The sequence below is a fragment of a genome, unplaced genomic scaffold, assembly GCF_019419815.1.
Source record: "Pyrus x bretschneideri cultivar Hongxiangsu unplaced genomic scaffold, Pyrus_bretschneideri_v1 Contig19, whole genome shotgun sequence".
NCBI classification, from domain to species: Eukaryota; Viridiplantae; Streptophyta; class Magnoliopsida; order Rosales; family Rosaceae; genus Pyrus; species Pyrus x bretschneideri.
Window position 1 is genome coordinate 6,038,702 of NW_025999490.1, and position 13,428 is coordinate 6,052,129.

At 39.5% G+C, this 13,428-nt stretch overlaps 1 protein-coding gene across 3 annotated transcripts; it reads right to left on the reverse strand.

The window, feature by feature from the left end:
* Nucleotides 1-7,456: 7,456 nt before the first annotated feature.
* Nucleotides 7,457-10,423, reverse strand: LOC103941140 (cysteine-rich receptor-like protein kinase 44). 3 transcript variants are annotated; one of them, XM_048582407.1, is made up of 7 exons: nt 9,471-10,419; nt 9,265-9,320; nt 9,058-9,188; nt 8,765-8,975; nt 8,416-8,653; nt 8,155-8,305; nt 7,457-8,055 (listed from the first exon to the last, which is right to left on the reverse strand). In XM_048582407.1, the coding sequence occupies exons 1-7, from the start codon at nt 10,202-10,204 to the stop codon at nt 7,723-7,725; spliced, it is 1,854 nt and encodes a 617-aa protein (XP_048438364.1). In that variant the 5' UTR covers nt 10,205-10,419; the 3' UTR covers nt 7,457-7,722. The 3 variants fall into 3 exon arrangements, with proteins under 3 accessions (XP_048438364.1, XP_018501482.2, XP_048438365.1); XM_018645966.2 differs by having other exon boundaries at nt 9,265-10,420; XM_048582408.1 differs by lacking the exon at nt 8,155-8,305 and having other exon boundaries at nt 7,914-8,055; nt 9,265-10,423.
* Between the last annotated feature and the right edge of the window lie 3,005 nt (nt 10,424-13,428).

The following is a 13,428-nucleotide window of genomic DNA, read 5'->3' on the forward strand; positions in this document are numbered from 1 at the left end:
CAAAGAAATAATGCGTAAATAGAATCCTTTATGCATACGCAGAAAGGTGATTTATGTATTTCATATTGTATGAAAACATTTGACACGCCCCGACCCCGATATTCCTCGAATACCAGGATAGGCACGTGCTGGCCGACACCCGAGGGTGACGAAAGCCATTTATTAAGTGCAAATGCTGAAAATAAAGGATAAATAAGGTTTATAAATATAAAAGAATAATGAATATGCAAATAAGGACCGTGTTCAGAGCACACCACTAATCTAGAACACTAAAAGAAAATAATATATAAAATTGAATGAAACAAAGAAGTGGGTCCTACACCGAGAGGACTCGAAGATGCCGATGCGGAAGTGTCTGGACGTCGGGATTGTATGCCTCGATTCTAAGTCCTGAAGGGGGCGCAAAACAAACATGAGTGGACCAAGTTGATATATATATATATAATAAAACAGTTATCAACATACTAACCCCCAGGTTTTATGAAAACACGTATATATAATGATAAACATAGGTTTTCCGAAACCTAGCATGTCGTGCAATGTCTCAAATCATAATTCGCATAAATAATAAACACTAGTGAATGTCCGATATAACTCTTCAGGCCCCATGCCGGCTCCCCGTCTCTGAGCACACAGTCAGAGGAAAATACACTTCAGGCCCCGTGCCGGCTCCCCGTCTCTGAGCAGACAGTCAGAGGAAAACACACTCCAGGCCCTATGCCAACACCAAACCGTCGCCCGGGACGGACCGGATCTATCCCTACGTCCCGTAGCGGAAAGGACCACTAGGTAAGTACAAAACCAGTGAACATACATATATTGAAAATCAACTTCATAGTATAAAGTCATCCATCATCTATACTATAAAGAGGTGTTCTAAACATGTTCTAAATATCATATCGTCATCCATCAGATATTCTATAAGAACATGGGTTATAGGAAAAATAGTAATAATTCAAACTAGCCTCAGTAAGCATATTATCTCAAAACGTTTCATAAAACATAATCGTAAAGTCATGCTTTTCTATGTATGCAATTCTACCATTAAAACATGCATTTTTAGAAGGGGTCCACTCACAGTACTTCGCCGTCGAAAAGCCACGTCATCTAGCGAAGAAGGAAACGCCATCGATAATTGCCCCTAAGCACATAAACGGTACATTTAGTCAAACTCTACTCAAACGGTTGAATTTGGGAAAACGGACATCGGAAACGGGTTCAGGACGTCGAAATTAGCCTAGGAGGGGTCCCGCACGAAAACCGAAAAAGTCAACCCGGAGGTCAAAGTCAACGCTGACCGTTGACCGGTCAAAGTCAACGCTGCCCGTTGACCGGGTCAACGGTCAACGGGTCAGGTCCGGGTCAGGGTCAACGGGTCAACGGGTCAGGTCCACGGGTTTGGGTTAGGGTAAATGGGTTTAGGTTTTAGGTGAATTGGGTTTGGGTATTGGGTTTGGACTTGGGTTGGATCCGGGTTGGGCCTAAAGGGTTTGGGTTAGGATAATTGGGTTTGGGTTTTAGGTGGGTTGGGTTTGGGCTTTAACCTCACGGCCCAATGGCCCAATTAAAAAGGGTTTTGGGCTTGGTTCACACGGCCCTAAGGCCTAATTAAAAAGGGAATATGGGTTTGGGCTGCAACCAAGGCCCGAAGGCCTTTGGGTTTGGTGGTCGCCGGATTCCAAGGAGGGGGAAAGCCGGATTTCGGCCGGAGAATTCCCAAGCTCCGTTGGAGCTCAAAACTCAACCAAAACATGTCATTCAATATACCAAAATGAAGCCCCGAAGGTAAGGAATCGAAATATACCCTTGGTTCCCGTCATCGTGGTCGGAGTTGGCCGGAAAACAGCCTGGAAGCCACGGGTGTCCGCCGGAAACTGGGTAAGATTCAAATGAGCATAACTTCTTCAATACTCAATGAAATTAGGTGAAACAAAAAGGAAAGTTGTAGTACTCAGCGAGACGAAGAGATTGATACCTCGCACGCCGGCCAACTCGCCGTGGTTTGGCCGGAAATCGCCTCGAAAGCGGCGGTGCTCGCCGGAAAACTGAGAAATGTCTCCCGAGGTGGTTTCTTCGTGGTTTGACGTCCCAAAACACCTCCACGGGGTTAGAAAAGAGTTATAGGCGTGGGCATGGGTGTGTGTGTGTGTGTGTGTGGGTGTGTTCTTGTCGGACCGAGAGGGGGGGAAAGGAGAGAGCATGGAGGAAGAAAGAGAGAAGAGAGAAGAGACTTTTCAAAAAAAAGAAAAGGGAAAGGGAAAAGGGAACCGGGAACAAAACAGAGGGTGGGTCCCCTGGGCTCACCAATTAAGGCTCAAAAACAATTTTAAAAAGAAAGGTATCCCCCAAACTTAGTGAAAATACAAAAATACCCATTTTCTTACGAAAATCCCGGGACGGGTTGTTACAACATTGATATAAGTTGTACCTAGAACGGTACAAGATGATATCAGTGCAAGCCCAGAATCAGAACCATGGCAACTGTCAAGTGAATCCTTAGGTATTTAAGAAATACTAGGGATGGATTCCTCAAGAATGAGGAAGAATTAGAGTAACGTAATGGAAGCGTAAATGTATTAGATTATGAATCTAATCCATCATAGAATATCTTTTCATTATGAATGAAGTGATAATGAGATATCTCTTTATTATGACTAAAGAGATATTTGGGTGGAAACGTTAAAAGTAATGACTTTAATGTGTTCCATCATGTATGCAAAATATATTGCCATATAGAAGCTTACAACATTGTTGTTTGGATGAGAAAGTTCATTTATGAACTCTCCATTCGGTTCCAACCAGAAAGTGTATGACACTAATGGGGCGATAGCTCAAGCCAGGGAATCAAGGTCTCATCAAGGTTCGAACTCAAATGAGAGACTGAACCACATGATTGAGAATCATGTATAATGGTGACGTCGTTATTCTCAAGGTTGCTTCTATGGATAACATATAGATATCCATTGTCTAGGCCTACTACTCAGCCATTTATGAAATGACTACAGAAGAGGTATCATCACTGATGACTAAGCTGATTGGCTCTAGTGCAAGTGGGAGATTGTTGGAAATGTGCCCTAAAACCAATCATATGATGATACTTTATGGACATTTCACATGTTAAACTAATCTAGTTTAATATTAAGGGCAAACATTATTGTTTGAGCCGTCTCATATAAATGTTCTATGCTTAAACGATAAGTCCAAAAAATATGTGATTGGGAGAATGCGATCTAAAGAAGTTAGATTTATGAGACCATTCTTTCGTAGACATATCCTAAACGTTCCTGATCATAAGATTGCCAATTGGGCATTGACAGTCCGTTAAGATCAGTACGTGCTGTGTCTTCTCTCAGGGAGAGTGACTAGTCTCGAGTCATTGGTGTGAGTGACACCAAGACAAGCATGTAGGTGCTCAATAGAGAATGAGTTCACTGAACACGATCAACGAGGAGTTCTCATATTCATGTCATATGAGAACTCATGGTTGGGATAATGCAAAGTAGTCCTTTGACCTGAGGCATCACAGCTGTCTTGTGGTTAGGTACTTGATCTTTGATTATGTCAAAGTCACTCTATCAGGGTGTCCACGGCATCGTCGGGGTTAAGCCACTTAGCCATGGAGGCAAGTGAATGCGCAACAAGGGATCTCTAACCTTCAAACTGTTTGAGGGAGAATACTCTATGATATGATTTAGAATCTCTGGGCAGAGTATGAATGAGATGTTGAAATGCGTTCCAGATCACATTCAAGGTAATCATATAAGTACAAGATTCACATTGGATAGTAGACATGAATAAACTATCAAACCAAACAATGTGGTCAAGAGTATTGTATTAGAGAAAGACCGTATTGCATTTGTAATCCTAAAACTGAATAGGTTCTCCACCTCTTCTGATTAGTTTGGGTAACCATGACATGCTGCTAGGCGTCAACCATGGTTTGTGGAAGCCCTAAACGTGTATAATCACTAACGGGAGAATTGAAAGTAAGTTTCAATTCACAATCGATTAGAAAGAGTTTTAATCGCCCACTGCCTCGTTAAAAGGAATCTAATGGATCGTACACCGTGTAAGGTAGAGATTGAAGATTCAACGGAGATGAGTAAGAATAATTAAATGGTTTAATTATTTATGGTAAGGATTAATTAATATGATTATTAATCAAACGAATAAGTTCGTTAAAAGACCTCGGAATAGTTTTGGACATTAAGGCCCAATGGGCTTCGAACGTCAAGTCCATTGACTTAAGTTGTGTGACAACTTAATGAATAATGATTCACAAAGGCCCAAATAACCCAATAAATCCATATGGCCGGCCATGTTAGAGAAGGAGTGGGTTTTGACTTATTTACAAGTTTGCCACTAAAATGAATTAAGGTATAAGTGTGACTTAATAGCCAAAATTCATTAAGGGTTTTTTTTTGGGGAAATTGGAGAAACACAAACTCTCCTTTCTCTCTAGAAATGGCCGGCCACCTTGAGGAAAACATCTAGTAATCTTACTTCCTCAAGGTCACTCATTTCTTCTACAATATGCCTTGGTGTGGAGACTTAGAGGTTCTCAATTTTGGGAACTTGGAGAAACCTTTTCATCCATCCAAATCCATAGATCTAAGATGCAAGGAATGAAGGCCCTCTCTTTGGGTGATTAGCCTTTGCTTATGCAAAGAGGAATCTATAAAGGTATTGATTTCTCAACTCACTTTGTTTTGAGTTGAGTCTTGGTTCACCTATCTACTAGGCTTTGAAGTTCATGGGTTAAGTTTTGTTTTTGAGTGCATATAAACATGATTCCGCCTTTTAATTGTTAATTGCATGTTGTTGATGTTGCTCAAATGAACTTGTTTTTCACAAATCTTCCTTCATTCAACATGTGTGAGATTTATCACAAAGAACCTTGGTATTAGTTGAAATAAAGTTAAGATATTTAATCTCTTATTTTCTCAGAGATACAATTGATGTGAGATATGTCAACATTACTTACCACACTTTTGGTTGGCTTGCCTTTTCCGTAGAAAAGGTCAGGCCCGTACCTCAACTCACAGCTTGGTGAAAAAATCATACCCCATGTTCTTCCCTCACAAGTCTTGTGATACCCACCAACAGCCGCCCCCAAACATCTTTGACAGTCAGCCCTATTTATGTCCGGAGTGCATTGCATCAAAACAAAATATCGACGTCACTCCGTCGCCTTTCTTGTCATCCCCGGTTGCAAAATAAATTGGAGTCGTATTCCCAACAGCCTTGTTCACAAGACCATTCATCAAACTCCACAAGCTCTGATTAGGGAGAATTAAAAACATATGTAGTGGAGAGATTCTGAGAAGACTTGCACTACGTTTCAAACTCAATCACTGGATTTAAAGTATTATGTTGTGTTTATTGATGATTTTTCTAGATACTCATGGTTATATCCATTAAAACTAAAATCAGATGTTTTTTTTCTACCTTTGTCAATTTTAAAAAATTAGTTGAAAATAAGTTTAGCACCACAATCAAATCCTTTCAAACAGATGGTGGCGGATAATATATTAATAACAATTTCAAAACCTTTTTTACCATCTTGGTATATATCATCGTTTCACATGTCCTTAACATCCCGAATAAAATGATGTTTCAGAACGTAAACATTGTCATATTGTTTAAACCGGTCTTACTCTTCTTGCTCACGCATCCTTACCCACATCCTTTTGGGATGATGCTTTTCATACTGCAAATTATTTAATCAATTATTTACCCACTAAGGTCTTGAATGATGAGTCATCAATTCAAAAACTCTTTCTGTTCTTGCAGTACTCGGTTGTGAATGTTTTCTATATCTTAAGCCATACAACTCCAACAAATTACAATTTCGTTCAACACGTTGTGTCTTTTTAGACTACTCATTAAATCTACAAGGTAATAGGCGTCTAGACTTGTCAACAGGTCGCGTCTTCTTGTCACGTCATGTTGTATCTGATGAAATTACTTTTATAGAAACCAACTCTACTCAGTTTTCTTCTTCTACCTAGTACCTACTCACGTAACACCATAATTAATATTGACCCCACATACCCACTTTCACTCCCATTCCCCCGACATCACCTACACCTACTTTTTCCATCCCTAATCCTACCCCACGCCACGTCCTACTCCTACCCCTCCTTCTGCCGACCCTACTATCAAACCAACTCTACTCAGTTTTCTTCTTCTACCTAGTACCTACTTCTGCCAACCCTACTATCAAACCCACTCTACTCAGTTTTCTCCTTCTACCTAGTACCTACTCCTCCCCCTCCTTCTGCCAACCCTACAATCAGAAATTACTTTTATAGAAACCAACTCTACTCAGTTTTCTTCTTCTACCTAGTACCTACTCACGTAACACCATAATTAATATTGACCCCACATGCCCACTTTCACCCCCATTCCCCCGACATCACCTACACCTACTTTTTCCATCCCTAATCCTACCCCACGCCACGTCCTACTCCTACCCCTCCTTCTGCCAACCCTACTATCAATCCCTCCTGACACCCCACTTCCCACTCCAACCGTCCCTTCTGCCAACCCCACTCCCTCCTCCGTATCAGTTCCAGTCAACAATCCACCTTCCACACTTAACGCCATAATTAATATTGATCCACTTCTTTCTTTCCACCCTGCGAATACAAGTACATCCACTGTTACCTCTTCATCTCAGAGGCCCACTCTACCTACACATCCCATGGTTACTCGTGACAAGGAGGGGATTCACAAACCTAATCCCAAATATGCATTTATTTGCCTATGCAACTAATGATGTGGTTGAGCCTACTTGTTTTACCCAGCCGGACAGGCTATGGCAGACAAGTTTAATGCCCTTCTCCTTGGTTCCATTTCACTCATCCATGAACGTTCTTCCGAATAAATGGGTGTACAAAATTAAACGGCATTTGGATGGTTCCATACAACGATTTGTGGCAAATGGTTTTCATCAACAAATCGGAATTGACTACAGTCAAACTTTTAGCCCGTTGTCACACATGCCACTATCAGACTACTTTCCATTGCCCTGCACTACAACTGGCCCCTTCGCCAACTTGACGTTCAAAATGCCTTTTCACATGGTTCTTTGACGGAGGAAGTGTATATGCGCCAGCCCTCTGGCTTTGTTGATCCTCAATACCCCTCACATGTTTGTCATTTACATAAATCTTTATATGGTTTGTTTCACCTTTTTCTCAACATCTTGAGCACTTGGGCTTCCAGGCATCTCTGGCAGATTCCTCATTGTTTACTATTTTCCATGGCACCACAATAATTTATTTTGCTTATTTATGTTGATGATATCCTGGCTATGGGCAACAGTTCACGTCACCTCAACCAACTTATTGCCCAACTCGGCCACATGTTTTCAATGAAGGCTCTTGGCAATTTACATTATATTTTGGGCATGGAAATCAAGAGGACTCCCGCTGCCATGCATCTCTTTGAGTGATGCATATCTGGAAATGAATCGTAATTCCAGTTTTATTCATCGAGTAACTTGGTTGCAGCTCGAAAGCAGAGATCAATTAGTTAATAGAAAGATAACTCCCCCATGGAGATAAACAGTTACAACTCTAAAGCCTGAGCATGCTCCGCTCCTTTAGAAGCAAGCAATTTTACTAAAAACATATACACACCAATATGAAACAAGAATACAAAATGATGACTTGTGCTACAAAATAAATAAAAAGTATGCTACCATATGGTTCATAACTAGCGAGCATAGGGTTCAGTAATATTTGAAGGCTCATTTTTTGACACATAGACCGAAGGGGTTCTGGATTCGGATTCTTCAGACTCTACCAATGTCATGTCCGATCCACTGTTGTTTTGCACATGAAATCCAGGTTTTGAGGGTACTGAAAGCGTGACAGAATGGCTATTAAGCATGGATACAACTGAAGCTGATGTCGGTCTGTTGACAACATTTTCTTGTACACAAAGTAAACCAATGTGGATGCATCTCGTCGTTTCGATTCTTGAACTCGTTGTCAACATCGGATCTATGACATTTGAAATTGTAGACTCCCTCCAATTTCTCCAGGCCTAAAACGTACATAAATATACACAATAAATAAATTTTACCACTTTGCCTTACAGTGGGAAAAAGAGGGAATCCACAAACTTGATTATACTATTACTCACATAGCTTAGAAGGCTCTCTTCATTCTCACCGTATCGAAAGCGACCAATCTTTTTACCACTAACAATTTCAAGAATCAGGACGCCAAAACTGAAGACATCCGTTTTTACAGATAAATTTCCATGATATACATACTCCGGAGCCATATATCCACTGCATGATTATATTTCAATTTAAAATTTCAAGTTCTTTTGAATTCGAGTGTAAACAAAGCAGAAAACTAAGGTGTAAAAGTTAGCTTGCCATGTTTATACAATACTTACTAGGTTCCCACAATTGCTTTTGTATTTCCTTGAGTTTGATCAACAGCAAACAATCTTGCCATACCAAAATCAGCAATTTTTGGGTTCATATCTTCATCTAACAAAATGTTGCTCGCTTTGAGATCACGATGAATAATTCGAACACGAGAATCTTCGTGAAGGTAAAGAATCCCTCGAGCAATGCCTCCTATGATCTTGTACCGTGTTTCCCAATCCAAATGCATAAGATTGTTGGGGCCTAAATATTATTTCATTAGAATGATACATGTGTGTGCGCGTGCACGTGTGTGTCATATTATCTATAAGACGTTACTATGAATTATACCGAATTTGAAGTGAAGAAATATACCAAAAATGAAGTGATCAAGACTTTTGTTTGCCACGTATTCGTAAATGAGGAGTCTTTCTTCTGCTTTTAAGCAAAATCCTAGGAGCCTTACTAAATTTCGGTGTTGAAGCTGAGCAAGTAGCATGACCTCATTCGAAAATTCACGATCGCCTTGTTCAGAATTCTTAGCGAGCCTTTTTACGGCTATAAGTTGCCCATTCAGTAGGCTTCCCTGAATGTGTAAAGGAGAAAAAATAAGGAAACAATTCATAGGTAATCTTCTTTCTTGTGAAAATTTATTTATTTTTGTTTACCTTGTAAACAGCTCCAAATCCACCTCTTCCAAGCATATTTGCATCAGAGAAGTCATCCGTTGCAGATCTTATAGTGTCAAAGTCATATTTCAACGATTCCACAAGACTGATTTCATCTGAGTTATCCTTATCTGGAAAAGGAAACCAATTAAATTAGCAAAAGTTCCAACAGCAGATGAGATAGTGTGACATAAGAGTTGCACTTACCTTCAACTTCAAGTTTTACCCCTCGTTTCTTCACTCTCAAGTAAACGCATCTGCTGCTGAGGACGGTCACAAAAGCGATCAAAACCACGACCACCACGATGATGATGATTACTATTGTTTTGAGTTTTGGAGGTGGAGGTGGAGGTGGAGGTGGAATTGGAATATTTACATCGGCTGTGGACTCGTAGAAAAGACTAACCTCATACCTTAGGTTACAGCTGGGTTTAAGAACTCTTCCTCCTTGCTTTCCACCACAACATCCGGGAATATTTGAGACTGCTTTTGTAAGGCAATTGCTGCAGTTTGGTTGGTTTATATCTGGAGTGCACTGGACAAGTGCATATATAGTTTCACCTCCCGGGACAGTTGCATGACCTGCTGCAAATTTTTTAATAGAGTCCCCTGATGCAGCTTTTTCAATTAATGTACTCAACAAGGGGTTAAGCACCAGGTCAAACTGTGCAGGATCCTTAGCAGGATTTGGGCCAGGCACAAATTTTATAGGGTCCTCTTTCTCAATTCCGAATATCAAGTTGTTCGAGTATCGAACCATGCAAGGCTCTTTCCACATGATTGCTTCCTTTGGATGAGTAGAACAATTTTGCAAGAGAGCATTTATGGAATCATTGAGACATGTATGGCAAGCGTCCTGTGAGAGGTCTCCTCTGCACAATGCAATGGCGTTGACTTTGTTGGGGTCTTGTCCCTTGGAAAAATTGTAAAACCCGGAACTGATTTCGGTGTTTGTGGTGAAGGAGGAGAGGAGGCTGTTGAGGTTATTTTGGTACATGCCGCCGGGCGTGTAGGTGCCGGTATCGGAACATTTCCAGCAGTAGGTTGGATTATCTGTGCAGATACCGTCATTTTGGGAAGTGGTGGGAGGAATAAGGTTGAAAAGAATTGGAAAGATGAAGATAAGCAATGATCTTGAGGATCCCATTTCTCTCTTGCCCGCGTCGGAAAGTATCAACTTGTCTTCAATTATTGATTTTCATAGACGGAATAAGGTTGAAAAGAAATGGAAAGATGAGGTGGAAGATGCTAAGAAAAATCAAATTAAACAGAAGACCTTGGTTCCTTGACTCAAATGTCACTATCGACCCAGCTGGTTTCTTGACCCTGAATTAGATTTGCAGGTATTTTCCCTTGACCAACTGTGGTGAATAGCATTTGGTTTGACTCTCATAACAACAATTACAAGTTTTATCTCGTTAAATAGGCTCGGCTATATATATAATTTTAAAATGTTACTATGCTTGATTTTGCACTAAATTTTTTGTTAGCTCTAAGTACTTCATGTTTTTTCTTAAACACTCTTTCCAAATCTTCTTATGTCTTTCTCAATTTTTTTGTTTTGAACCTCTATCTCATAATCATATTTTCTAACCATATAGATTTTTTATTCACATATCTAAATTATCGTAACTGATTTTCTCTCTCCTCATCTTCGATTGCGGCTACTCTTCCAATGATGCTAGCCACAATTAAGTTTCAAACTCACAACAAATGCACACTTTAAGCAATGAAGATAAGCAATGATCTTGAGGATCCCATTTCTCTCTTGCCCGTGTCAGAAATTGTCAACTTGTCTTCAATTATTGATTTTCATAGACTAGATGAGGTGGAAGATGCTAAGAAAAATCAAATTAAACAGAAGACCTTGGTTCCTCGACTCAAATGTCACTATCGACCCAGCTGGTTTCTTGACCCTTAATTAGATTTGCAGGTTTTGTTCCCTTGATCAATTATGGCGTATAGTATTTGGTTTGACGATCATTACAACAATAACAAGTTTTATTTCGTTAAATAGGGTTGGTTATATATATAATTTTAAAAAGGTCATTATGCTCGATTTTGCACCAAGTCTTCTGTTTGTTCTAAGTACTCCACGTTTTTCTTTAAACATTCTTTCCAAATCTTCTTATGTCTTTTTCTACTTTTTTTATTCTGAGCCTTTATCTCATAATTACATTTTCTAACTATATAAATCTTTCATTTACATTCTAAATCACTTTAACAGATTTTTCCTCTTCTCATATTCGATTGCGGCTTCTCTTCCAATGATGGTAGCCACAATTTAGTTTCAAACTCACAACAAATGCACACTTTTTACAATTTATATCAGTCATAACTAGAGATCTCCTCCAATCAAATAGAGACTAATCTCACTGAGAAGTGTAAACAGAGTAGAATTGCAGTTATGCATGTGGTTGATGTCTATTGGTCCTTGCCATTTCAACTTAGAGTGGTTAAGTTTGTTACAAGTCTGTTAGTTTTTCAAATGTGTTAAAATAACATATTGTAAAATGACTCTCATTACATTGAATTGAATCCGAACAATTACATTAATCTCTCTTCTTTCTCAGCTCACTTCTCTTTCTTTCATACCATTCTTTGATCTTAGTATTCTTCTTGTTTGATTAACCTTCAACTGTTAATATGGTATCAGGACTAGCGACTCTGTTGTGTTTCATAGTTTAACAAATCGCTAGTTCGTCACTATCTTGTATTAAATCGAGAAATAGACCAATTCCTAATTTTTTTTTTTTTTTTTAATAAAACCTTGAAGAGACCAATTCCATTTGAAGAAAGAAAGGTTCTGTCTTTTACATTTCTTTGTGACATAAGCTCATAGGTATCACTGGACTTTTTCTAAGGGGTACCTCTCAACCTTTTATCATTATACGCGGAATTCATGTTTTGGCACCTATTGGACTAATCGAACTTTGAAGGGAAGTTAGGCCTAGTGTGACTGATTGATAAGGAATATTGAGTTGTGGGCCAACCACAAAGAAGAAGGAAATAATGATGTATATGTAAATGTATGGGTGTTGAATGTATTAGTCACAACAGGTATAAATAGTTTCCACACAAAGCTTTGAGATACTGACCCAAATTTGATAACTACCACATATCTAATCTGTCAGGTATGAAGTTTTACCACAAAAAAACTTCAACATTAGTTAGAATAGGGTAATCATATTTAAATCAAAATTTTTCTTTTTCCCCTAACGATATGGGATTGACAATTGCCAACACGTTTGGCTTCAGCCTTCAGCTAAGTGGATGCACCACAAAGTATGTGCTATTACAGCGCGATGCATTTCCATCAATTTTGAGCTTTACTAAATTGCAGCTTCTTAGAAATTGATTCATTGGAAACTTTAACATGATTTGAGCGATAAAATCAATTGGTACCTTTAGGTGGACAAGGACCAGGACGAGGACTTGGACAAGGACCAGGAGCTCTTGGTGCAGGCGCCGGTAATGATGTGGCGTTTTGGAGGAGTTGAATTTTAGAATGTGATATCCACACATATTTTTTTACTTCTCACACATCTTTTTAATTTTTGACCGTCAGATCAGATGAATTGAAAAAGAGTAACGGACATAAATTAACAAAAGGTTTTTGCACCCATTTTTGCCTGTGTCCCTATGTGCCTTGCTTAATTGAGTGACACCTGTCTTCTTACTCACTACAAGTCTACAACTAACACTGTTAACTTGCCAATATTTAAAATAATAAAAAATAAACCAAATATTCAAGAAACAACCCTAGCAGCCTAAAAAGCAGTCTCTGTGCATAAATTATTTTCGACGCCATGGGCAATTTTCTCTGGCTCAATTCTCTTTCCATGTTCTGCAATTCCTGCGATTCATGACCGTTAGGTTGGTTTTAAGTCGACCTCTTCTCTGGTCATTGCCGGCGAGATTGTCCGTAGCTTTCACATCGAAATTTTTATCGGTGAGTTTATGAACAGAGACACTGCAAAATTAAAGCCCTACCTCTCGTACTCCCCCCGTCGCTCTGTAATCTGTATTCATTAGGTTTGAAAATCGCAGGCCATAGCTTCGGACTGCTGCGACATCAACCTCGGCGGCCGACTGGTACCGCTAAAAGTACTATTTTGGAACTGAAAGAAGGAAAATGAGTAAACATCAACAGTTTAAATATGGTGCGGCAATTTTGAGAGAGTGGGAAACGGCCTGTTCGGCAGCGATGTGGAGGGGAAGAAGTACGGCGGCGGGTATGGTGGCTGACTGATGTGGTCGAGTGGTGGCTGTCGTCTGGGTTGGGGATGAAAGTGGCTGATACGTATTTTTCAAAAAATTCTTGAATATTTTGTTTATTTTTTATTATTTTAGATATTGTCAATTTAACAG